We start from the raw sequence: 27,885 nt of genomic DNA, 5'->3' as shown, positions 1-27,885 counted from the left end.
GTGTGTCGTCATGATCTCTGTTGGAATCGTCTGTCTTTCTGTTGGAAAGTTTATCCGAACTTCTCTTTGCATCCCTGGAGTCTTTTGTGGTTAGAATGGATACTTCAGAGTCCCATTCAGAAATGTTCTTATAGAATAAATGTTTTGGCAGTTGTCTTCGCATTCAGTCGACATAAATTCTAGCTGCAAACTAGTAATTAGTATCAAAGATTTGCTCTTATTCTGTCGGTATCAATAGTCTCAGAGTTGAACCATTTCCACCAGTGTAGCCAATGCTCCACGTGGTTTGATTAGGAATTCAACAATCGAGGAATGCATGGTCTCTACTCAAACCTTAGCCCTCTCGGTAATCGAGGTACGCATGGTCTGCAGTGGGCTTCTCCAGGTGGGGTTTATATTCGGAACAGCAGAAAAGGGCTGTCCCATGAAGCCAGATCAATGTCTGTGCTCATGTGGCGGGCCAATGACTTAGTTACATTTTAAAGGGAATTGGATTCTCTTTCATTAAACAGTATAAAATCACATTACATAATTTCACAAATAGTTTAATCTTTACTCATTCATTTTATACAATAATTAGATGCAAATCTCATAACAGAGACTCTTGTTTAAACAGAGTTATGGTAATGTGGCTGTATTGTCTCTCATGAGGTCACAACATTAGACAAAATGGACCGGTCGTAGCTGGATTCTCCACCGACCGTTTACACATTCTCCAAAACATGGATATTGTTCAGTTCTCAAGTTCTGTGAGGTAGAAGAAGTTCCTTTGTTCTACTGTGAACCCTCTCTCTATACTGCATGGCCGGGGGGGAGGGGGAGTCTGAGATAAACCTGAGATAAAAGAGCCTGGGTGTAGGGGGAAGAGAGAGGCGGTGTGAGAGAGTTGGTGCTTGCTATATCTAAAGAGGGCCACGTCATGACAGTGTACACCATAGGCAACGTGGTTTTTCACACAGGTATACATTTGCTGTATAAAAAGGTTTACTGTTCCTAAACAACATTCCTTGTAGTTGGAGCATGGAAAACAAACGGTCAACTACATCCCTTTTCCTTTTCTTGAAAACAAGACGAGTGGCGTATTTCAACCCTTTCCAACGAATCAGTGATCTGCATCTAGATCAACAAGCACAATAGCCCACAATTGACCTGTTTGGCCCTTGGGGTTCCGACTGAACAATGGCTGTCTTGTCGTTGCAATGAGGAGAACATACACACACCAAAAGAGTTGATCGGTAGCACCACACCAGACAGACAGTAGGGTCATACAACCACAGGCATGAAATGCTTCTCATAGTCCGAAACAGTCTGATCGTCCTCCAACAAGCTCCCGGACTCTCCCCCATCCCTCTCCTCCTCGTCAGTATCAATAATTTTACTGTAACCCTCGTCAGCATCCTCCTCCTTTTCCGCCTCTTCATCAGTCCTTATGTGGGTGCGCTCCTCTCCCACCACCCCCTCTGTCTGTCCATCAGGGCTGGACCTTTTCCTAGGACAGGCATTGGCATCCCAGAAAGGGTTTTCCACCACCTCCAGCTCAGAGATCTTTGGGTTAGACTCCAGAGGAGAGAAGATCGCCGTCAAGGAGCTGTTAAACTGGAGCAACGACAGGCAGGGAGTCAGAAACATTCATTTATTCCTCTATGGTTGTATGTTATGCCTCTGACTGGTGATAATATTACTCAAGGGAATGGTATATTACTGGCCCAATTCAGCCCCTGCTACTGTATGTGGTATAATCAACATTTAGGTTCATGTAGTACGCACATTCTTTATTTTACAACAGGTTCTTACTGGAACATTACAAATAAGATACCATCCATATCTATAGGTAGTGTGTTCCCTTGACCTAAATGGCTGAAGAAAAACCAGGCAGGAAGACATGATGAACTCTGGGCCTCTCCCTGGGGCTCTGTCCACCACTAACTAGAATACTATAAGACTAACTACTATCAGACTCACTGATACTAGATTAGTCAGTCACAGCCACATAGTGATGGTCTGCCCTGCACTCACCTGCAACTTCATCTGTTGGAGCAGTTTGCTGTTGCTGGGGTCAGGCACTTTCGCACAAGTCTTCATTTGTACACTACAGAAAATACACAACAGTATCATTCACATACTGCACACCAAAAGAGTTGTGTTCCTTCAATTGACATGTCCATTTGTATATCACCCTAAAAGTGGTAGAAATATTTGATCCATTGTTTTAGTTGAAAGGGGTATAACATATTGTTTGTTTTATGTTTTTGATCAAGACCATTGTTATGGAGGGCACAGTTGAAAGCCCAACTCAACTGCCCGATCTCATTTCCACTTCCTCAAGTGTTTCCCCTTTTGTAAACCTATTTCTGGCATGGGTGAACTTTCAGAGAGAGAGAGGAAGGAGACATGAGAGAGCACCACACCCTGTATGTGTTCAGTCGGCACGAAACGTTGCAAAGCCTTTTAAAACATTTTGCATCAGTGTGCCCTAATGAACATGGCCATGGTTCAAAACAATGAGAAAATAATCAGAATCAGGCTATTTGGGTTGAAGTATGGGAATCCAGTTTCTCACATTATGATGATCAATAGCAACATCCCTGCTATTATTCCTGGCACCAGATATTTGAGGAAACCTGTGGCAACAAAGGGAGAGAGATGGGGGAGGTCAGAAGGCAAAATGACCAATTAGACCGCAATCCATGTTCATAATCACATACTGTAGCACAAAGGTCTATTTCAAACAAAGCATGCATTCAATATTACACTGTTATTATTTTCTAAGGAACTTCAGGACCCTTTCTGTTTTAAAGGTGATGTTATATACAGTATTATAGAAATAATATAGAAATAATAATATTTCTAGTTTGTTTAATAATAAATAATAATTAGTGTTATACATGACCTCAGTGTCACCAGTTAGGTACGTAAGCACTTAATACATCTCATCACGGTTGTTAGAGAACCTATAACAGCTATACGCTTCTTGTCATCATTATGAAATTACTACATGGCATAGTAGTAGAATACCATGGCTGTTCTCAGTAGAGAAGTTGATGGTTTCACTGGGTCCCAGTCCAGCCTTAGTCTCAGCCCTGATCCAAACCTGGTGGTGACCAGATGTAAGTCCTAACAGATGGAGGCTGTTCTGGTCCCTACTCACGTTGTACACTGCAGATGAAGGAAAGGTTTAATGATTGGGAGCAAGGCCACTGATGTGTGGGAACGAGAGTGTGCAGCACGGTAGCCTGTGGACAGTCTGGTCCCAGATTTGTTTGTGCTGTGTTTATTTAACTAGGCAAATCAGTTAAGAACAAATTCTTATTTACAATGACGGCCTACCCCGGCCAAACCCGGACGACGCTGGGCCAATTGTGCGCCGCCCTATTGGACTTCCAATCACAGACAGATGTGATACAGCCTGAAATCGAACCAAGGATGCCTCTTGCACTGAGATGCAGTGTCTTAGACCGCTGCGCCACTCTGGAGCCAATAATGACAATAGGAGTTGGCAAGACAGAACAAACAGATCTGGGAACAGGCAAAAATATTTCATACTATTTAAGCTACTACAATGTAATGCTGTAGTTTATGCTAACGTACACAACGGGCAGTGGAGACTGCACTTTTATTATAACAATATAGCATTGTAGCAACAAAAGATTTATCCCAGTTTATCCACTGTCTTTGTGTTGTTTACCTGTAACGTTGTTTAAGACCAGCTGATAGCACAGTATGAGCCCCTTACTCTGGGTCAGGGAGATGTGTTGCCAGGACAAAGTCACATGAGAGTCAGAGATGCGCTGAACCTTGAACTCAGTCACTTTGGGTGGGACTGAGGAGTGATTGAGAGAGGAAATGGAGGTGAAATGGGTAGAGGAATAGTCAAAATTAGCAGAAAAATAAACAATAAATAAAACATTTTACAGTGAGTTAAAAGGCCGGACAAATTAACATTAGGTAAAGACGTGATATTTCAAGTTAGTTAACTCCACTGAAAATCGGTCATGTGCACTAATTGCACTGATTACATACTGGCAAGTACATTATAAAGACTTGTATTTCCATGCTCTAATATACTTACGTCCATGAAGAGAATACGAGATTGCAGACGCAAGCAGGCAGCTACTGTTGATGAACACTGCAAACAATGACACATTGTAGGCAGTGTGGTTCTCAAAATCACCTGTAGGTGGAGACAGAGACAAAAGCGATGCTGTCATCTTGAAACCACTTTGAACCAATTACAAAATATCAATAAATATGTTCAGAAAGAAATGGTATCATAGATCAGTTTAAGCCACACAAACCTCTTAAAATGACTGACGTATGATTTTGGTGCACTATAATCCAATCAAAGCCCTGTGTCGGAGGAAGTCCCACCTGCTTGTACTGCACCACATACTCATGCATGTTTTCAATGGGCTGGGGTGGCAGGGACCAGGACACATTGAGGCTCAATATATCCTGGTTCACAGTGAAGGATAGCTCTGGCACCTGTAGACCTAAGTGAAAGAGAAACATACAAACCTACACTATTATCACACTCACACACACCATTCAAATCAAATAAAATTGTATTTCTCACATGCGCCGAATACAACAGGTGTAGGTAGACCTTACAGTGAAATGCTTACTGACAAGCCCTTAACCAACAGGTGTAGGTAGACCTTACAGTGAAATGCTTACTGACAAACCCTAACCAACAATGCAGTTTAAAAAAATAACAATAAGAAATAAAAGTTACAAATAATTAAAGAGCAGCAGTAAAATGACAATAGCGAGACCATATACAGGGAGTACTGGTGCAGAGTCAATGTGGGGGGCACAAGTTAGTCGAGGTAATTGAGGTAATAGTTATTAAAGTGACTATGCATAGAGCAGCAGAAAAGAGAGGGGGGGTGATGTGAAAAGTCTGAAGCCATTTAATTAAGATGTTCAGGAGGCTTATGGCTTGGCGTTAGAAGCTGTTTAGATGCCTCTTGGACCTAGACTTGGTGCTCCGGTACCACTTGCCGTGTGGTAGCAGAGAAAACAGTCTATGACTAGGGTGGCTGGAGTCTTTGACCATTTTTAGGACCTCCCTCTGACACCTCCTGGAATAGAGGTCCTGGATGGCAGGCAGCTTAGCCCCAGTGATGAACTGGGCCATACGCACTACCCTCTGTAGTGCCTTGCTGTCGGAGGCCGAGCAGTTGCCATACCAGGCAGTGATGCAACCAGTCAGGATGCTCTCGATGGGGCAGCTGTAGAACCTTTTGAGGATCTGAGGACCATTTCCAAATCTTTTCAGTCTCCTGGGGAATAGGTTTTTGTCATTCCCTCTCCACGACTGTCTTGGTGTGCTTGGACCATGTTAGTTTGTTGGTGATGTGGACACCAAGGAACTTGAAGCTCTCAACCTGCTCCACTGCACCCCCGTCGATGAGAATGGGGGCGTGCTTGGTCCTCTTTTTCCTTTAGTCCACAATCATCTCATTTGTCTTGATCACGTTGAGGGAAAGGTTGTTGTCCTGACACCACACGGCCAGGTCTCTAACCTCCTCATAGGCTATCTCGTTGTTGTCGGTGATCAGGCCACTGTTGTGTCATCCAGAAACTTAATGGTGGTTTCCCTTACCTGATGTGGGTAGAGCTAGGGGAGCAGGTTTGCTGGCACCCTGGGAATTGTAGACGGACACATCCACCCCTGATACACCCCACAGAGAGGGTGTGAAGCGGCATCTCTTCTCTTGACAGACACAAAGGCCACCAGGCTTTGACATGGGCACGTTCACAACCGCCACTGTCCCGTTACTGTATGATAATGTTACCACGTACCCCAGCACCTTCCCCTGAGCCAACCAGGTGGGCATCTCCTGAGGATAGATACCAGACAGGGGTATTAGTTATAGCAGGCTATAGGGAAGGGGGTGTTTTGGGGAGGCAGGTAGCCTAGTGGTTGAGAGCATTGGGCAAGTAACCGAAATGTTGCTGGTTTGAATCCCAGAGACGACTCAGTGAAAAGTCTGTTGATGTGCCCTTGAGCAAGGCACTTAACCCTAATTGTTCCTGTAAGACGCTCTGAATAAGTTCTTATGATTAGAAAATGCAGAATCTTTTGAAACATCAATCACTTGCCTAACCGGAATATATGGTACAGTTTGAGAGATATATACATATACACACACACACACACACACAAACACACACACACACACACACACACACACACACACACACACACCACATAAACACACACTACCGTTCAAAAGTTTGGGGTCACTTAGAAATTACCTTGTTTCTGAAAGAAAATTTAAAAAATTGTCCATTAAAATAACATCAAATTGATCAGAAATACAGTGTAGACATTGTTAATGTTGTAAATGACTATTGTAGCTGGAAACGGCAGATGTTTTATTAAATATCTACATAGGCGTACAAAGGCCCATTATCAGCAACCATCAGAGACAGTTTGAGCTGTTCTGTGAAAGGAGTAGTACACAACGTTGTACTTGATCTTCAGTTTCTTGGCAATTTCTCGCATGGAACAGCCTTCATTTCTCAGAACAAGAATGGACTGATGAGTTTCAGAAGAAAGTACTTTGTTTCTGGCCATTTTGAGCCAACATGCTCCAGATACTCAACTAGTCTAAAGAAGGCCAGTTTTATTGCTTCTTTAATCAGAAAACATTTCAGCTGTGCTAACATAATTTCAAAAGGGTTTTCTAATGATCAATTAGCATTTTAAAATGATAAACTTGGATTAGCTAACACAACGTGCCATTGGAACACAGGAGTGATGGTTGCTGATACTGGGCCTCTGTCCAGCCCTCCTTCACCCGGTCCAAGCGGGATTCGGCTCGCGCTCCCGAGGGAGTATGATGGGACGGCTGCCGGATGCCAGGGGTTCCTACTACAGCTGGAACTCTACCTGGCGACCGTCCACCTGGCTCCTTCGGGACATGAGAGCATGTCCACCCTCGTCTCCTGCCTCTCAGGCAAAGCACCAGGTTACCATATTAATCTCTCGTTCCATGTGTCTCTCCTCAGGCCGGTGGTGGCTGGTCCACTCCAGGAGTCTGGGCATCGAGGTATGCTGTTCGAGCCATCCTGGACTCGAGGCGTCGGGCGAGAGGTCTTCAGTACCTCGTGGAGTGGGAGGGGTACGGTCCGGAGGAGAGATGCTGGGTGCCGGTGGAGGACGTCTTGGACCCTTCATTGCTACAGGAGTTCCACCGTCTCCATCCGGATCGCCCTGCGCCTCACCCTCCGGGTCGTCCCCGAGGTCGGTGTCGGCGGAGGCTACTGTCACGACTTCCACCGAAGTCCCTCTCCTTGTTCGTTCGGCGGTCGGCGTTACATTTTCCATTTGTTTTACACACCTGGTTCCAATTCCCAAATGACATGTTCATTATTTAACCCTATGTTTTCCCCAAGGTTTTTGTGCGTGTGTCACGACTTCCGCCGAAGTCGGTCCCTCTCCTTGTTCGGGTGGCGTTCGGCGGTCGACGTCACCAACCTTCAAGCCATCATTAAACCATTTTTAATGGTTTAAAGTTTTGTCTTGTCTTCCTGCACACCGGGTTCCAATCCCATTCATTATATGTTGTGTATTTAACCCTCTGTTTCCCCTCATGTCCTTGTCAGAGATTGTTTGTTTGTGTGTTTGTGTATTATGTATTGGCGCACGACGGGTTCTTGTACCCACTTTTATTTATCTTGTATTTTTGGTTATGGAGTTTTGTTAAGTCTACTAAACGACTCCATTTATACTAAGTTGGATTCTCCTGCGCCTGACTTCCCTGCCACCTACACACACGCTATTACAGAGTGATTGTTTCTTGTATACGGTTCGTTATTGTTGGCCAGCATTATTGCTTTGTATTTGTAATACTTTTTGAGTAACTTACGTTTTATTACTCATATCTGCTGTCCTGCGCCTGACTCCTCTACACCAGCTTCACACAGGATTGATTACAAACAAGGACATTTCTAAGTGACAACAAACTTTTGAATGGTAGTGTGTGAACATATATAATATATATATATATGACCTATTATGATGGGATGTTGTGTTAACATACCTTCCACATAAGGGCACATTGAGAAAGCTCAGAGGTGACTCCACAGTCACTCCACACATCCAATGCTTTCACAGGCGCTGAGAACGAGAGAGAAATAGTTTAATCATCTATCACCACAGAATAAGTGAACAAATATTTTCAAGCTGTGGAAACCACAGGATTACATTACCCATCAGCACCCACTGACAGACCTGACTCAGAACTCCATGCTTTGTAGACTGAGCTCCAGTCACTCATCAGGGCCTGTGGGCCCTCACAGGCACAGCGGACCTGGAACTCATAAACAGTGTAGGGCCGTGGAGTCAGGAGGAGGAAGCTGCGTAGGATGTCCTCTTCCTGAGCAGGACATGAAAGAATGACAGACAAAAGAACAGGGATGGGGGGGGGATGAGGGATTATTTTGGATTAAAAAGCAACTCCAGGCTACATTGCACATTTAATAGCTTAAAGAAAGTACAATTATAATGGAGCTTATTATTTTGAAATAGCTGGCCTTTTCTGCACGCAAATAGATTTTGACAAATAAATTGGTCCCAAAAGAATCTGTGCATGCGGCCCTCGAGCCTCAAAAAGTTACCCATCCCTAACTCAGAAGGACAACATTCCCAGTACGAAATTCCCACAGATAATCGAGAGACAGTGGTATTTCAATGTTTCATTCCCTACATCTAAGGGACTGAATATTTGAAAAAATAAACAAGTGACCCTCCCCTATACCCAAAATAATAATTACAACAAAGTGGATAGCAGAGAACATGATTATCATTTACCCTCACTCCTAGGTCAGGCCAGAGCCTTAGATATGCAGTTTTAGAAACTGTTCTTAGTTTTGTAAGCATTACATGGCAAAGTAGCCAAAGTTGTCTATCAACTGCAAAAATTGAACGCAACAGAACCAGTTACAACCGGAATACCTGATCATCAATGAAGTACAGAAAAAGCCATTCATTTTTTTAACACAGCATTGTTTTAACCACATATCATCAGGTTGGCCTATTTGTATTTATTATGGATCCCATTAGCTGCTGCCAAAGCGGAAGCATACTAACTTCCTGGGGTCCAGCAAAATTAAGGCAGTTTATACAAGCTTAAAAACATTCCAATACATTCACGGATCTCAAACACACTGTGCCTTCAGGTCCCTACTCCACCACATCTACAGTACTAAATCCATGTGTATGTATAGTGCGTATGTTATCGTGTGGGAGCATGTGTCTGTGCCCATGTTTGTGTTGCTTCACAGTCCCCGCTGTTCCTATATGCACTAGTAACTTTTCTTCATTTGGTAAAATATAATTTTCTAATAGATTCTATTTTATTCCATGATATTGTTGTTCCAAAATAGATGTGTGTTGACTGTGATTAGGGCATGGGAATAGAAGACCACTGCTAGGCTAAATGAACAAACTAGCCATGGATAGCTCATCGCATGATCCTCAAACCAACAAGACTGGCCAAACTCGTGGTTGTAAAAGTGAATTCAAAGGCAGTGTAGAATGACTGCATAGCCTAATAAGACATTTTTGGTTAATTTATTTTTTAATTCAAAGTATTTTTTTCCACATTTTCATAACCTAATTGGTCCCAAATAATCTGTGTAAATTATGGCTTATTGGGAGGTCAATAACTCTATAAATACCTTCATTATGGGCAACGAAACATATTGTTTTTATTAGAATCAATTCTAGCAGTATAGCAGTCCTCCTGCCCTCTCCCTCTCAAACAGGACATCAGTAGGCCTAGTAATGCAGTGTAGGCTAGTTTTATATACACCATCCCAGCAGCAGATAAACTCAGGAAAAATAGTACATTTTCTTAGAAATATAACTTTGCCCTGTGCTTCTCCAAGCATGCTCTTCGTATAGCTTAGACCTACAGCATAGGCTATGGATCATTTGATTGAGACCACACTAGTTGCACTTGATATTGCGCGCCCAGCAGAGAATCAGGGATGAGGGGCAGCATCGAGCACACATCGAGATATAATAAGCAACTCATTCTCAATATGACATTTAATTGATTACAAATTACATGACCCTCCCCTGGATTAAATAAAAAAAATACTAAACCCTCCCCGACTGAAATTGAAAAAACATCATTGGGTACATTTCGACCGCTCCCAAAATACCCTGTCTTCTGTCCTGAAGTGCATTGGTGTAGGTTTGGGCGGGAGGGAGTTTCCAAAATATTTCTTATACCGGTCATTTTACTTTAAATCCATGAATGGAAGTGAAAAAGTGCACACTTGGGGAAATGAACAAAACCCCAGCCGTGCTCAGCTCACTCACCTGAGTCCAGCCCTGCTGGTCCTGGGGGCGATACTGGACCTCACAATGTTGGTCAGAGCTGCCTTGATCCTCACACTGCACAATCCAGTAGATCTCCAGAGGCTGAGGGCAATGGTGAGTGATTTCAGGGGTGGGTGGCTTTTCTGGTAGAGGAATGGATAGGGAAGAGAGGACAGAGTGGGAGAGTGAAAGAAAGAGAGCAAGAGAGAGAGCAGGAGATAGAGAGAGGGTGGGGGAGATAGAGAGAGGGTGGGGGAGATAGAGAGAGGGTGGGGGAGATAGAGAGAGGGTGGGGGAGGGTGGGGGAGATAGAGAGAGGGTGGGGGGAGAGAAAGAGCACAAAAGAGAGTCAGTAAGACAGCTGGAGAGAGACAGAAACTGAAAGTGTCATGTCTGTCCCTCTGAATAAATAGGGAATGTACAGAGAAGAGTCATCCCTGACTGACTCACTGATATCTCCAGTGTTGAAGGCAGCCATTGTAGACGTGGCAGAGCCATGCTGGTTCGCAGCTTTGACCAACACAGTCAGGTCACTATAACTGGTGTAAAGTTCACGAGGGATCACACCACTCACATTGGTGCCCTCCACCACGCTGCTAATGCTGAAAAGGAAGTTGCAGGACACATAAATACACACCACTCAAACACCACATCTGACAGCACTGTGCAGACATACAGTCTTACAACACAGACCTAGCTCCAACACACCGAGCATGCCAGAGGGCTGCGGGTAGGGCTGTGACAGTCATGGAATTTTGGATGACGGTTATTGGCCAGTTAAATGACTGAGGTCACCGTAACAACTGTTCACATAGCAAAAGACACACATTTTGTACTCTCCGCTGCTCCTGACTGCAGGCGCTGCCATAGAAATATAATGAATAAAACGGGCGTCCCCATCAAGTCAATGATGACATAATGGGTGGACTGGCGGACATTGTGAGTGTAAAGCTAGGGGTGTGTTCGTAAATTCACTCTGGAGAGCAAGAGAGCGCGCCCTGGGCGTTTGTAAATTCAAAGTGTTGTCAGATTGTCAGTTCGTAAATTCAGAGCATTTCGCTCTCCAAGCATTCCGAGCACACACTGGACGCTCTGGCGGAGGAGTTGGTGATCCGAGCCTTCTGGCCTCACAATGGCAGTCAAGCACCCAAGCTAACTGGATAAAGTTAGCTAGCTTGCGAGCTACTTCCAGACAAAAATGAGAGAACACCTCACTGACCATTTTTTCCATGTTATCCAAAGCATTGGTGACTGTAACTGTGCTGCTGGCAACACTTTAATCACGCTTAATTACACCGGCAATATTCAATGCTGTAGGGCGTTCGTAAATTGGTCAGTTATTCTGCGCTCTAGGCACACTGAGATGAGAGCGCTCTGAAAACGGAGAAGATGGCCAGAGCAAATGTACGAATTTAACATGTGTAAATATTTGTATGAACATAACAAGATTCAACAACTGAGACTTAAACTGAACAAGTTCCACAGACATGTGACTAACAGAAATGGAATATGTGTCCCTGAACAAAGGGGGGGGTCAAAATCAAAAGTAACAGTCAGTATCTGGTGTGGTCACCAGCTGCATTGAGTACTGCAGTGCATCTCCTCCTCATGGACTGTTCTTGCTGTGAGATGTTACCCCACTCTCCCACCAAGGAACCTGCAAGTTCCCATACATTTCTGGGGGGAATGGCCCTAGCCCTCACCCTCCGATCCAACAGGTCCCAGGCGTGCTCAATGGGATTGAGATCCAGGCTCTTCGCTGGCCATGGCAGAACACTGACATTCCTGTCTCGCAGGAAATCACGCACAGAACGATCAGTATGGCTGGTGGCATTGTCATGCTGGAGGGTCATGTCAGGATGCAGGAAGGGTACCACATGAGGGAGGAGGATGTCTTCCCTGTAACGCACAGCGTTGAGATTGCCTGCAATGACAACAAGCTCAGTACGAGGATGCTGTGACACACCGTCCCAGGTTTTATTGTCCAAAGCTGAAGGGTTATCCAGATCGGTTTATGTCTCGTTATCACTTGACTTACCCCCTAAAATTGTAAAGGACTTAGATAAGATTCTTTATAATTTTTGGGGGAGGAACAAGCCTCACTATCTACGGAAATATATTCTCACTAATACCCAAGAACAAGGAGGTCTTGAGGTTTTAGATTTCAATACTCTAAATTATACTTTAAAAATAAATTGGATCCTGAAGTATGTTTAGAACCAGAACAGTATTTGGAATGTCTTCCCTAAGTATTTATTTGACTCTGTTGGTGGTTTAGAATTTTTTGATTCGATGTAATTTTGATGTTGATAAAATCCCAGTAAAGTTGGCCAAATTCCATGAGCAGGGAATTTTAGCTTGGATGTTAGCGCATAAACACAAACACATACTTTATATGGAACAACAAAGTTATACGATTTAAAAATACGTCTCTTTTTTCGTAACTGGTTTGAGAATAAAATTATTTTGGTTGGTCAGTTACTGAATGAGGATGAATATCTACTCTCATATGGGGAATTTCTTGATAAGTTTAAAATTCCAATAACCCCAAAAGAATATGCAATTGTTTTTGATGTGATTCCAAGGAGGGTTGTATCTCTTTGAAATTCCTCTGGTTGATGTAACATAGATTTACATGAAAATATATGCATTGGCAATATTAACATCAAAGATAAATGTAGTAATAAACAGATTAGGAATATTGTTTGTGATACTACAATTCCCCCAGCAAGATTATTTTGGTCAAATATCTATGGTGATATACATCGGGGGAAAGCATGGAAAATTGGTAACAAATATTGTATCAGCAACAAAGTAAAGAAAGTTTCATTTAAAATGTTATATAGAATTTATCCTGTGAAACATGTTTTGGAAAGATTCAAGCTAAATATTGACTTTAACTGTGATTTCTGTGGAATGGAGAAAGAGACCATTTTGCATTTGTTTTTTGCCTGTATTTATAGTATAATTTTTTGGATTGACATAAAGAATTTTGTTACAAAAAAAAATAGGAAAGGTTGTACTATTTAATGGTTTTGATACAATGATTTATTTCAGAAATTGTGACATAGATAAAGATGTAGTATATTTAATTCAACTGCTAATAATAGTAGGCACATTTCATATTCACAAATGCAAATGGTCTAATTCAAAACCAAACCTTTTTCACTTTATAAATGAATTGAAACAATATGGCACGACTTTAACTAAAAGGAAAAACAAAAAGGCAAATAAAACTTGTTGTATTATTAATGAATATGATTTGTGTCACGCCCTGACCTTAGTATTCTTTGTTTTCTTTATTATTTTGGTTAGGTCAGGGTGTGACATGGGTGATGTATGTGTTTTTGTTCCTGTGTAGGGGTTTGGGGATTTTTTTGGGGGGGGGGGCACACGAGGAGATTGGCTGAGTCAGGTCGGAGACCTAAGCCAACTCCTAGTGCTTACCGTGGGGAGCGTGTTACTGGTCTGGCACCGTGAAACTGAAAACGCAAACCACTGCTTTTAATCAGGGCAAGGTGACCGGAAACATGACCGAATACAAACAGTGCAGCTATTCCCTCCGCAAGGCTATCAAACAAGCTAAGCGCCAGTACAGAGACAAAGTAGAATCTCAATTCAACGGCTCAGACACAAGAGGTATGTGGCAGGGTCTACAGTCAATCACGGATAACAAAAAGAAAACCAGCCCAGTCACGGACCAGGATGCCTTGATCCCAGGCAGACTAAATAACTTTTTTTGCCCGCTTTGAGGACAATACAGTGCCACTGACACGGCCTGCAACGAAAACATGCGGCCTCTCCTTCACTGCAGCCGAGGTGAGAAAAACATTTAAACGTGTTAACCCTCGCAAGGCTGCAGGCCCAGACGGCATCCCCAGCCGCGCCCTCAGAGCGCGGCGGGTGTGTTTAAGGACATATTCAATCAGTCCCTATCCCAGTCTGCTGTTCCCACATGCTTCAAGAGGGCCACCATTGTTCCTGTTCCCAAGAAAGCTAAGGTAACTGAGCTAAACGACTACCTGTAACTGAGTAGCACTCACTTCCGTCATCATGAAGTGCTTTGAGAGACTAGTCAAGGACCATATCATCTCCACCCTACCTGACACCCTAGACCAACTCCAATTTGCTTACCGCCCAAATAGGTCCACAGACGATGCAATCTCAACCACACCATCTGGACAAGAGGAATACCTATGTGAGAATGCTGTTCATCGACTACAGCTCAGCATTTAACACCATAGTACCCTCCAAACTCGTCATCAAGCTCGAGACCCTGGGTCTCGACCCCGCCCTGTGCAACTGGGTACTGGACTTCCTGACGGGCCACCCCCAGGTGGTGAGGGTAGGTAACAACATCTCCACTCCACTGATCCTCAACACTGGGGCCCCACAAGGGTGCGTTCTGAGCCCTCTCCTGTACTCCCTGTTCATCCACGACTGCATGGCCACTCACGCCTCCAACTCAATCATCAAGTTTGCGGACGACACAACAGTGGTAGGCTTGATTACCAACAACGACGAGACGGCCTACAGGGAGGAGGTGAGGGCCCTCAGAGTGTGGTGTCAGGAAAATAACCTCACACTCAACGTCAACAAAACTAAGGAGATGATTGTGGACTTCAGGAAACAGCAGAGGGAACACCCCCCTATCCACATCGATGGAACAGTAGTGGAGAGGGTAGTAAGTTTTAAGTTCCTCGGCGTACACATCACAGACAAACTGAATTGGTCCACCCACACAGACAGCATCGTGAAGAAGGCGCAGCAGCGCCTCTTCAACCTCAGGAGGCTGAAGAAATTCGGCTTGTCACCAAAAGCACTCACAAACTTCTACAGATGCACAATCGAGAGCATCCTGTCGGGCTGTATCACCGCCTGGTACGGCAACTGCTCCGCCCACAACCGTAAGGCTCTCCAGAGGGTAGTGAGGTCTGCCCAACGCATCACCGGGGGCAAACTATCTGCCCTCCAGGACACCTACACCACCCGATGTCACAGGAAGGCCATAAAGATCATCAAGGACAACAACCACCCGAGCCACTGCCTGTTCACCCCGCTATCATCCAGAAGGCGAGGTCAGTACAGGTGCATCAAAGCAGGGACCGAGAGACTGAAAAACAGCTTCTATCTCAAGGCCATCAGACTGTTAAACAGCCACCACTAACATTGAGTGGCTGCTGCCAACACACTGACTCAACTCTGGCCACTTTAATAATAGGAATTGATGGGAATTGATGTAAAATATATCACTAGCCACTTTAAACAATGCTACTTAATATAATGTTTACATACCCTACATTATTTATCTCATATGTATACGTATATACTGTACTCTATATCATCTACTGCATCTTTATGTAATACATGTATCACTAGCCACTTTATACTATACTATGCCACTTTGTTTACATACTCATCTCATATGTATATACTGTACTCGATACCATCTACTGCATCTTACCTATGCCGCTCTGTACCATCACTCATTCATATATCTTTATGTACATATTCTTTATCCCTTTACACTTGTGTGTATAAGGTAGTAGTTTTGGAATTGTTAGCTAGATTACTTGTTGGTTATTACTGCATTGTCGGAACTAGAAGCACAAGCATTTCGCTACACTCGCATTAACATCTGCTAACCATGTGGATGTGACAAATAAAATTTGATTTGAGATTTGATTTGATTTGTGTTATGCGTTGGAATGCACGGTGTCTCCAGTGCGCATTTCTAGCCCGGTGCGCTCTATTCCAGCTCCTCGCATTTGCTAGAATGGGCATCCAGCCAGGAAGGAGGGTGCCGGCTCAGCGCTCCTGGTCTCCAGTATACCTCCATGGACCAGGATATCCTGCGTCGGCTTTACGTACTGTGAGTCTGCACAGCCCTGTGCGTCCTGTGCCAGCGCGCTGCATTTGCAGGGCAAGCATAAACATCCAGCCAGGACGGGTTGTGTCAGCTCTACACTCCAGACCTCCAGTACGCCTCCACAGCCCAGTACTTCCTGTGCCTGCTCCCCGCACTTGCCCTGAGGTGCGTATCCCCAGCCCAGTACCACCAGTGCCAACACCACGCACCAGGCTTCCTGTGCGTCTCCAGAGCCCTGTACGCCCTGTTCCTCCTCCCCGCACTTGCCACGAGGTGCGTGTCTCCAGCCCGGTACCACCAGTGCCGGCACCATGCACCAGGCCTATAGTGTGCCTCGACAGTCCAGTACGACCTGTTCCTCCTCCCTGCACTCGCTATGAGGTGCGTGTCCCCAGCCCGCTACCACCAGTGCTGGCACCACGCACCAGGCCGACAGTGCGCCTCGCCAGTCCAGAGCGTCCGGCAACAGTACCCAGTCCAGAGCGTCCGGCGACAGTACCCAGTCCAGAGCGTCCGGCGACAGTACCCAGTCCAGAGCGTCCGGCAACAGCACCCAGTCCAGAGCCTCCGGCAACAGTACCCAGTCCAGAGCTTCCGGCAACAGTACCCAGTCCAGAGCGTCCGGCAACAGTACCCAGGCCAGAGCCTCCGGCAACAGTACCCAGTCCAGAGCGTTCGGCGACAGTACCCAGTCCAGAGCGTCCGGCAACAGCACCCAGTCCAGAGCCTCCGGCAACAGTACCCAGTCCAGAGCTTCCGGCAACAGTACCCAGTCCAGAGCGTCCGGCGACAGTACCCAGTCCAGAGCGTCCGGCAACAGTACCCAGTCCAGAGCGTCCGGCAACAGTACCCAGTCCAGAGCCTCCGGCAACAGTACCCAGTCCAGAGCGTCCGGCGACAGTACCCAGTCCAGAGCGTCCGGCAACAGTACCCAGTCCAGAGCGTCCGGCGACAGTACCCAGTCCAGAGCGTCCGGCGACAGTACCCAGTCCAGAGCGTCCGGCGACAGGGCCGCAGACCGGAACCTCCTATGACGGGCCGCAGACCGGAACCTCCTACGACGGGCCGCAGTCCGGAACTTACCACGACGGGCCACAGTCCGCAACCGCCAGAGTCTCCCTCCAGTCCGGATCCGCCAGAGTCTCCCTCCAGTCCGGATCCGCCAGAGTCTCCCTCCAGTCCGGATCCGCCATAGTCTCCCTCCAGTCCGGATCCGCCAGAGTCTCCCTCCAGTCCGGATCAGCCAGAATCTCCCTCCAATCCAGAGGCACCACTCACTCCAGACTCGACCATCAGTCCAGTGGCGTCCTATAGTCCGTGGTCGGCGGTGAGGGTTCCCGCTCCAGAGATATTAAGTAAGTGTGACGAGTCATAAGTGGAGCGGGGTCCACGTCCCGAGCCAGAACTGCCACCTCGGAGTTATGCCCACCCAGACCCTCCCATATAGGCTTAGGTGTGCGGCCGGGAGTTCGTTTTGTTGTTTTGTAAGTTTGTTTAAGTGTTCTTCGTCTTCCTTAAAGAAGATGTATTCAAATGACGCAGCGCCTTGGTCTCCTCCATTCAACGAATGTGACAATTTGTTTGTTTAGGATTCCTGGAAATGTAAATAGATTTGTATGTATGCTTGTTTGCATGTGACTATCCCTCTTTTGTTTGTTGATATTTGTTAATAAAACAAAAAATATATATATATATTTATTTTTAAACGCGGTCGTCTCGCGTCGAACTGCGCATGTGCAAGCCATCAAATCAAAGGCACTCCTTCAATATGAAGTCGTTTTTGACAAAAATTAAAAAGTGTCAGTTTGCCACCTTCACGAGGTTTGCGTAATAACAAGTTCAACTACTTAAAGCTACAATATGTCATTTTTTGGCAACCGGATCAAATTGACATAGAATTTAGTGTTATAGATCTGTCATTCTCATCTAAAGAAAGTTTAAGAAAAAGTACATATGTTCTATGTGCGCTATTTCTTTGCTTCCCGGTCTTAAGTTTCATTTTTGAGTCTTTTACTTTCGGTTTTGTACACAAGCTTCAAACAGCTGAAAATACCATATTGTTGGTTGTGGAAAATATATTAGATATTAGATATTAGGTACAATGATTCTCCACACTATAATTGCTTGTTTTGTCACAAACTGAAATTAGGCGAGCTATTAGAATTTTAGCAAACATAGTGCATCTTTAAGACATTGGCTCGAATCTAGGTTGTGCCTTTCGATTTCAATAAAATTAACAACTAAAGGAAGAATTTGTCACTTCTCTCATTGACTTCTCAAACCCCACGCCTAGTCTGTTTGGTTTGTTTCTCAAGCGTTTCCGGAAGTTTACGATATTGTGGGTCTGGGTTTAGAAACTCTGTGCTTGTATTTTCTTTTTAACCTAGACTGCTAGACTAGGTAAGAAAATACAAAGATTAAGGCATCGTAATAATTCCATGCAGAAGCATTTGAAAAGAAAAATTCATGGGATCAGCGCCATTGCTAACTAGCAACACTGTGTCACGTTCTGACCATAGTTATTTTGTGTTTTCTTTGTTTTAGTGTTGGTCAGGACGTGAGCTGAGTGGGCATTCTATGTTGTATGTTTAGTTTGTCTATTTCTATGTTTGGCCTGATATGGTTCTCAATCAGAGGCAGGTGTTAGTCATTGTCTCTGATTGGGAACCATATTTAGGTAGCCTGTTTTGTGTTGGGTTTTGTGGGTTCTGCAAGGAGCCGCCAGTCTGCAAGGAGCCGCCAGAGCTGCCAGTCTGCAAGGAGCCGCCTGAGCCGCCAGTCTGCAGGGAGCCGCCTGAGCCGCCAGTCTGCAAGGAGCCGCCAGAGCCGCCAGTCTGCAAGAGCCGCCAGGAGCCGCCAGTCAGCCAGGATCCGCCAGAGCCGCCAGTCAGCCAAGAGCCGCCAGAGCCGCCAGTCAGCCAGGAGCCGCCAGAGCCGCCAGTCTGCAAGAGCCGCCTGAGCCGCCAGTCTGCAAGGAGCCGCCAGAGCCGCCAGTCTGCAAGAGCCGCCAGGAGCCGCCAGTCAGCCAGGATCCGCCAGAGCCGCCATTCAGCCAGGATCCGCCAGAGCCGCCAGTCAGCCAGGATCCGCCAGTCAGCCAGGATCCGCCAGAGCCGCCATTCAGCCAGGATCCGCCAGAGCCGCCATTCAGCCAGGATCTGTCAGAGCCGTCAGTCAGCCAGGAGCTGCCAGAGCTATCTCTCAGTCCTGAGCTATCTCTCAGTCCTGAGCTACCCCTCAGTCTGGAGCTACCCCTCGGTCCGGAGCTACCCCTCGGTCCTGAGGTGCCCCTCGGTCCTGAGCTGTCCCTCAGTCCTGAGCTACCTCTCAGTCCGGAGCTGCCCCTTGTTTAGTCCAGTGGGGCCCTTTAGTAGGGTTGCCAGTCCAAGGTCGGTGGCGAGGGTCGCCGTTCTAGACTATGGTGGAGTGGGGTCCACGTCCTGCGCCAGAGCCGCCACCGCGGACAGATGCCCACCCAGACCCTCCCCTATAGGTTCAGGTTTTGCAGCCGGAGTCCGCACCTTGGGGGGGGGGGGGGGGGGGGGGGGGGTACTGTCACGTTCTGACCATAGTTCTTTTGTGTTTTCTTTGTTTTAGTGTTGGTCAGGACGTGAGCTGAGTGGGCATTCTATGTTGTATGTCTAGTTTGTCTATTTCTTTTTTGGCCCGATATGGTTCTCAATCAGAGGCAGGTGTTAGTCTTTGTCTCTGATTGGGAACCATATTTAGGTAGCCTGTTTTATGTTAGGTTTTGTGGGTGGTTGTCTTCTGTCTTTGTGTTTATGCACCAGATAGGACTGTTTTGGTTTTTTCACATTTGTTATTTTGTAGTGTTCACGTTTATTGTCCTTATTAAACATGTTGAACACTAACCACGCTGCATTTTGGTCCTCCTCTCCTTCAACGGAAGAAAACCGTTACACACTGGTTCCATGAATTGCAAAGAGTTATGGTAAATTAGTACACTGTTGTCCTAACCTTGAAATCTTCAACCTATATGTTGGCTAGATGGTTGTAGTATGTTTTTCTTGCATTAGCATAAAATGCTTATTTTTTCACCAGCCTTATGATATGCTTCAGACCGGTTGCCTTCTGCCTAGGCACCGAAGCTACACTACTTGAGTTGGTCCCATGGTTGATTCAGAGCGGTACAACTTTCGCATTATTGTGACGTTATCCTTCCCATCTTCAACCTAGGAGCAAAGCAGGAAGCAGGACGCGTACCTATCAGTATGTGCTGTGATTTGTTGATTAAACTCAACTGACATTCCAATGTATGAGCCACATCAGTTAAAATCATTAGAATAAAAATGTTACATTACCATGGAAATTATTGCATCACAACAGAAGGCAGCCATTGCGAGAGTACCCATGAGTTTCCCAGTCAAATTGCCAGGGTTAGTGGTTCCAAGCCTGTTTTATTCATTCCACAGTATTTATGTGTGTGCTGCTGCTGCAGGGAGAAAGGTTTTGCCAAGGCAACCGAAGACTTGTTTGCTACAACACCTTGCTTGTTTCAGCAAAGAACAATGACGTTTCATGCTGTCAACCACAAGAATGCCCAGCCGTCCCATCTTCAGTCAGTTGTTTGTTCCACAACATGGTTATGACAGTTAACTGTTGATTACACGGTTATACAGTAATTATGCCAGCCCTAGTTGCAGCTTAGCATTGTGAATGCACATTACCCCACCACAGCAGAAAATAAAGCAAAATTCCCACTTCCCACTTGGTTATGAACGCAGCATAAGAGTCTGCCTCTTATGCTTCATTTGTAACCAAGTGGAAAGTGGGAATTTACCACCATAGGGTTAGATATAGGAATCTTGATGCATTAAACCAGTTTTTGGCATGGACATTGCCAATGAGGGCTTAGAAAAGTAATGACACGTGATAATAAAAGTGATAATAAATACAAAATGAGTAACAACAACTTGGCTATATACACGGGGTACCAGTACTGGGTCGAGCGCTCACAGATGCCATAATGGGACATATATAAAGATAATATCTCTATCATTCTCTGTATTCGCTTGCTTGAATGCTTTATCTGAGATTGATACGTATTTCTGTCCGTGGCCTCTTTGTCAAATAAAGGCACATAAGCCGGGCCCTGGCACGGGCAGAACCATTGAGCCATCTCCAGTTTGAATAAGTCAATTTTCTTCTTCTACTACTTTTATGAGTTGGCAAACAAACTGAAAGGGTGCATACTGCCACCTAGAGTGTGTTGTTTTAACAGGTATAAAGCCAAGGATGGTGATTTACTACCACCTACAGTTATGGAATGTTTACTCATGAGTATAATTCATTGGCTGATCCCTCCTGATGACCCGGATGGAATCATGTGATCCTTCCTTCACCCATAGGAAGTCCCACCCAGTTGACTACTTTAAAAGGGTGAATCCTTTGATGACAATGTCCATGCCAAATGGGTTTTATCCATATAGAGTGCTCTTTCTAACATTTTGGTGGTAAATTCCCACTTCCTGCTTGGTTACAAACGCAGCATTAACCCATCGGTTTCTAAACACCACGAGTCACCGCGGGTTTCCAAACACAGCGAATAAAAAGCTATTCTTGCATCTGTGTAGGAACAGTATATGATAGTTATGATAGCCTATGTCTGGGTCATTTGTGAAGATGATTATAGATGTCCTGTATATACTGTATTAAGATGGGATGTATACAGGCTATAGTAGACATGTCTTTACCCCTCTGTAGAATTCCAGTGCAGGCTGTAGGAGGTGGGGATCTGTGGGTTCTGTCCTGGATCCCAGAAACAGTGGATATCTGCCTGTCGTCCCTCCGTATAGGGGATGTGACACTGGGGAGCGGAGGGAGGAGATGGAGGGCCTGCAGAGAGTGAGGGAGACAAAGTAGAAGTGAATTTCAAGTGATAGAGAAAAAGAGACAGGCAAAAAGAGACAAATCCAATCAAAGTTTATTTGTCATGTACACAGTTTTGCAGATGTTATCACAGATGCAGCAAAATTCTTAAGTTTCTATCTCCAACAATGCAACAATATCTAGCAGTACAATAATAATACACACATAATCCAAAAGCTAAAAAATGTAGACATATCAGAACGAGCAATGTCAGAGTCCGGAGTATAAATAATATATATATGAATGTGATGGTGTGAATAGACAGTATGTACAGTATGTAAATAGAAAAGGTCTGTACAGCAGTAGTTTTGTATTTTTTTTTTATTTCACCTTTATTTAACCAGGTAGGCCAGTTGAGAACACCTTTATTTAACCAGGTAGGCCAGTTGAGAACAAGTTCTCATTTACAACTGCGACCTGGCCAAGATAAAGTAAAGCAGTCCGACACAAACACAGAGTTATACATGGAATAAACAAACATACAGTCAATAACACAATAGAGAAAAAAGTCTATATACAGTGTGTGCAAATGAGGTAAGATAAGGGAGGTAAGGCAATAAATAGGCCATAGTGGCGAAATAATTACAATTTAGCAATTAAACACTGGAGTGATAGATGTGCAGAATATGAATCTGTAAGTGGGGTGCAAAGGAGCAAAAAAATAAATAACAGTATGGGGATGAGGTAGTTAGGTAGGATGGGCTATTTACAGATGGGTTATGTACAGGTGCAGTGATCTGTGAGCTGCTCTGACAGCTGCTGCTTAAAGTTAGTGAGGGAGATATATGCCATTCAGTGATTTTTGCAATTCATTCCAGTCATTGTCAGTAGAGAACTGGAAGGAATAGTTATATAGGATGAGCCATGACTAGAATACAGTATATAAATATAAAGTGGGTAAACATTATTACAGTGGCCTCCCGAGTGTCGCAGCGGTCTAAGGCACTGCCGTGCTTGAGGCGTCATAAACAGATCCAGGTTCGATCCCGTGCTGTGTCGCAGCTGGCCGTGACGGTGAACAATTGCTCCAGCGTCGTCCGGGTTAGGGGAGGGTTTGGCCGGCCGAGATGCCATTGTCCAATCGCGCTCTAGAGACTCCTGTGGTGGGCCGGGCGCATGCACGCTGACACGGTCGCCTGTTGTACTGTGTTTCCTCTGACACATTGGTGCGGCTGGCTTCCAGGATAATAGAGCAGTGTGTCAAGAAGCAGTGTGGCTTGGCAGGTTTGTGTTTCAGAGGACGCATGGCTCTCGACCTTCGCCTCTCCCGAGTCCGTACGGACGTTGCAGCGATGGGACAAGACTGTAACTACCAACTGGGGAGAAAAAGGGGTAATTTAAAAAAAATAATAATAACATTATTAAAGTGGCCAGTGTTCAATGACTCTATGTACATAGGGCAGCAGTTTCTAAGGTGCAGGGTAGAGTACCAGGTGGTAGCCGGCTAGTGACAGTGTCTAAGGTTTAGGGCAGGGAACTGGGAGGAGGCCGGCTAGTGATGACTGTTTAACAGTTCGAGATGGCCTGGAGAAGCTGTTAATCAGTCTCTCGGTCCAGGCTTTGATGTGCCTGTACTGTCTCCGCCTTCTAAATGGTAGAGAGGTGAACAGGCCATGTTTCGGTGACTGAGGTCCTTGATGAGCTTCTTAGCCTTCCTGTGACACCGGTGCTATAGATGTCCTGGAGGGCATGATGTGTTGATGTGATGTGTTGGGCTAACTGCACCACCCTCTGGAGAGCACTGCGGTTGAGGGTGGTGCAGTTGCCGTACCAGGCGGTGATACAGAACACTTAGGTGGTGCATCTGCAGAAGTTTGTGAGGGTCTTAGGGGCCAAGCTGAATTTCTTCAGCCTCCTGAGGTTGAAGAGGCGTTGTTGACCATTTCAGGTCCTAAATGATTTGCACGCTGGGGAACTTGAAGCTTTTGATCCTCTCCACTGCAACCCTGTCAATGTGGATGGGGGCGTGCTCTCTCCGCTATCCTTTGTTTTGTTGACATTGAGGGAGAGGTTATTTTCCTGGCACCACTCCACCAGGGCCCTCACCTCCTCCCTGTAGGCTGTCTCGTCGTTGTTGGTAATCAGGCCTACCACTGTTGTGGTGTCTGCAAACTTGATGATTGAGTTGGAGACATGCGTGGTGGTTTCACATAAACAGATAGTGAGAGAGAAAGAGAGAAATAAAATCCAGATGACATTCACCTTTAAAGGAACTGTGCCAGTTTAGCGTTCCTTCTGTTGTTATTGGCATCCTCTTTACCCTAGACCCCCCCTCACACACACACAACGTTGAAACCACAAGCACACAATGAGAGCGTTTCAAGGAACATGAAGCCCAAACAGGAAATGATAACAAGACAGAGATCTTGCGAGGTGGTGACACCCTTCCTCTCGCAGAGTTCCTCTCCTCTTCTAGTATCAGTATGAAACATAAAATCATAACCACACACCAAGGGTTGTGTTCATTAGGCAGCAAACAGACGAAAAACGTCTGAAACAGGGAGGAACTACCTGGACTTGTCCAATAAGAAACACTCATAAACGTTTTCCATTTCAAAAAGTTTACCATTGCCTACTATAATGAACACAACACAAGGTCCATAGCATATGTGATATGACTAACAGGGTGGTGATTAGGAACCATTTACCTCTTGGTCCCCTACGCATTAATTAAGACTGATACTGATATGATCTCTATGGAAGGTTGTGTTGAATAAAATTAAGGAAATGGGGATGCATAAAGTCTAGCAGATGTTATAGCGGGTGCAGAGAAATGCTTGTGTTACATTGCATGTCAGAGCAAAAACCAAGCCATAAGGTTAAGGAATTGTCCTTAGAGCTCCGACTGTGTCGAAGCACAGATCTGGGGAAGGGTACCAACACATTTCTGCAGCATTGAAGGTCCCCAAGAACACAGTGGCCTCCATCATTCTTAAATGGAAGAAGTTTGGAACCACCAAGACACTTCCTAGAGCTGGCAGCCCGGCCAAACTGAGCAATCAGGGGAGAAGGGCCTTGGTCAGGGAGGTGACCAAGAATCCGATGGTCACTCTGACAGAGCTCCAGAGTTCTTCTGTGAAGATGGGAGAAACTTCCAGGAGGACAACCGTCTCTGCAGCACTCCACCAATCAGGCCTTTATGGTAGAGTGGCCAGACGGAAGTCACTCCTCAGTAAAAGGCACATGACAGCTCTCTTGGAGTTTGCCAAAAGGAATACTTTCCAAATGCACTGTAAATACACAGTATGTTTAAACAGTACAACAAAAATGCAATGTACAGTAGTAGATATATTAAAATGAGATATGTGAAGAATACAGTACATGAATACACAGTGTGAAAAACAGTATAAAAGATACGGGCCAGTGTTTAATAATAAGAATGAACTAATAACATAGACAGACAATCAGATCAAACATATAGATCAGCATTACGGTTTAGTCCATCTGAATTATTTGAAGAAACCCCAGAGCTGATCAGTGAATGGTGGATCTGAGGGTGTGTTAAATAGAGATTATAAATAGTCACAAGGAGAATTTCCTGGTCACATGACTTTACCAGGAAAAAGATCTGGGATCAGTCCAGTGTGAAGGACTCACCTGGTTGAGGTAAGCAGGTGTGTAGTAGGAGCAGCAGGATCAGCAGGAGGCATGGGACTCTGGGCCATGCCATTACTCACACCACTATCCTATAAGCACCTATGGAAAACACACACACACCAAATGAGTGGTGAATGGCAGGTGTATGAATGTTTCAGAATTCTCACACGCACAGATGCGGACACACACGCACAGACAAAACTTTTACACACACACACACACACACACATCCGTAAAGGTCCAATGCAGCCAGATTTAATATCAAAATCAAATAATTTCTGGGTAACAAATAAAAAGTACCATACTGTGATTGTTTTCAATTAAAACGATCAACAACAGCAGCATAGCTTCTTAGCAAAGAGCGATTTACAAAGCAAGAATTTTGCTAGGACTGTCTGGGAGTGATCTGAGTAGGGAATGGAAAACTGAAAACTAGCTTTTATTGGCAGAGAGGTTTGAAACTCTCTTTCTTATTGGTCTATTAACTCATTTAACGCCAGGTAATGTCACCAGGCAGGCCAAATCTCCATCCCACCAAAACAGACTGAAATGTCAGGTGGCCTTTTCAAACAGCTAAAATGGCACTAAAATGGCATTATCATAATTTTCCCAATTTCACAGTATTATTCCAACCTCATAGTGTGGAAATATACTTAAAACACAGGAGCATAACTGCACTGGGCCTTTAGTCCTTAATTGAAACAATAACAAAGTGGTCAACCGCCTCTGTTTTGGTAAAAAGATGAGGGATGGGCCTGGAGAAATGTAACCACTCTCAAATTCATAGACAGTGCTATGGATGCAAGGACTGACCATGCATGATATCAACATTACAGTTTTAACCATGCTTTGAGGCTAGACAGGGTTTGTTTACATGTACATTGTTTACAAACATTGGAGTAAAACAAGACTGATCTTTGGTGATAGGTGTTGTTCACACAGTAACTTGCAAACCTTTTCAGTGTTACAGCCAATGATTTATATATACACTAGATGACTGCTAGGGGGCGATATGTTGAAGCCAATGTGCCTCCAGCTTGGCACTCCCTCCTTTACTGTTGTAAAAAATACTTTGGAAGCCATAAAAATGTATGTATTAATGTCAACATTCGTTTTTGCCACATGTATTCTATTATAGACTCCTTAGCTGACAAGGGAAAAATCTGTTGTTCTGCCCCTAAACAAGGCAGTTAACCTACTGTTCCCCGGTAGGCCGTCATTGAAAATAGGAATTTGTTGTTAACTGACTTGCCTAGTAAAATAATACATACTTTAAAATGATATTATGTGTGCTTAACATAAACATTTGAAATATATACAAATGTTTTCCTTAAAGTACAATTTTTAGATTACTAATGTTACTGACCCACTACAACAACAAAAATTACACAAATTACATGTAATTTCGTCCTTGAAACATTTAATGGAAATACTGTAGAATTTCATTCATTCCTATTGATTGATGTTCCTACCATTGAGTGGCTTCACTCAGTGGCCAATACGTAACAATCAGCAATCCAGGGTTTATTATATACATCATTGGTAACGTATCTGTCACTGTCTTCGCCACTGACATATCTGCCACTCTGTGTATTGTGTAGCCTACATACATGTTTTTAAGCCAAAAGCACAGGATGATAAAAGCATCTGGTTTCTATTAACCATTGTTGTCATGTTATGATGCAAATTAACTTGCCATAGCCATAAGAATAGAGATGAGAGTGAACATTCAAAGTCTTGTATCATTTAAAGTCTAAAAATGTTATACTGGTAGGCCTAATGATCTATAAGATTTCGGCAAACTGTAAGTTAAGTTGAAAAATAAGTGGTTCGAAAAATAAGAGCTATTACCTAGTCGTGAAGAAAGACTTCAAAATAACGGAACTTCCATCTTTCGCCAGCATTCTATTGTACATTGAATAAATGTTTGCGATGTTTACGTGCGCAGAAGTATGGGAGCTTTTCGAGACACACTGACCGTATTTCATTCCAAAGCGATGCTTCCTCCTTTGCCTCCTCGCTCACTCCCTTTCACCGAAATGATCAGGCTGAATAGGTGAAAGCAATACGGCAGAAACTAGATTGGATGTGTGTGGAGACCTAACTATTTCTCACACATCCAACTTGTCTATGATCCGCAAAGCGGAGTGTAATGAGCCCGGAAGAGGTATGGACACATTTCTAAAAAGCT

At 44.7% G+C, this 27,885-nt stretch overlaps 1 protein-coding gene across 4 annotated transcripts; it reads right to left on the bottom strand.

Annotated features, from left to right (window-relative positions):
* Window positions 1-529: 529 nt before the first annotated feature.
* On the bottom strand, window positions 530-27,885 carry LOC110537852 (interleukin-6 receptor subunit beta). 4 transcript variants are annotated; one of them, XM_036939017.1, is made up of 15 exons: window positions 27,546-27,885; window positions 25,695-25,793; window positions 21,923-22,064; window positions 10,790-10,941; window positions 10,340-10,482; window positions 8,243-8,387; window positions 8,052-8,128; window positions 5,606-5,843; window positions 4,296-4,490; window positions 4,070-4,171; window positions 3,686-3,820; window positions 3,016-3,156; window positions 2,561-2,621; window positions 2,017-2,089; window positions 530-1,596 (listed from the first exon to the last, which is right to left on the bottom strand). In XM_036939017.1, the coding sequence occupies exons 2-15, from the start codon at window positions 25,765-25,767 to the stop codon at window positions 1,264-1,266; spliced, it is 2,010 nt and encodes a 669-aa protein (XP_036794912.1). In that variant the 5' UTR covers window positions 25,768-25,793; window positions 27,546-27,885; the 3' UTR covers window positions 530-1,263. The 4 variants fall into 4 exon arrangements, with proteins under 4 accessions (XP_036794912.1, XP_036794913.1, XP_036794911.1 ...); XM_036939018.1 differs by having other exon boundaries at window positions 27,673-27,885; XM_036939016.1 differs by lacking the exons at window positions 25,695-25,793; window positions 27,546-27,885 and adding an exon at window positions 24,300-24,948 and having other exon boundaries at window positions 3,734-3,820.

The sequence above is a fragment of the Oncorhynchus mykiss genome, chromosome 12 (genome assembly GCF_013265735.2).
Source record: "Oncorhynchus mykiss isolate Arlee chromosome 12, USDA_OmykA_1.1, whole genome shotgun sequence".
NCBI classification, from domain to species: Eukaryota; Metazoa; Chordata; class Actinopteri; order Salmoniformes; family Salmonidae; genus Oncorhynchus; species Oncorhynchus mykiss.
Note: the sequence above shows the minus strand (reverse complement) of the source record. Positions and strands in the feature narration are given on the sequence as shown.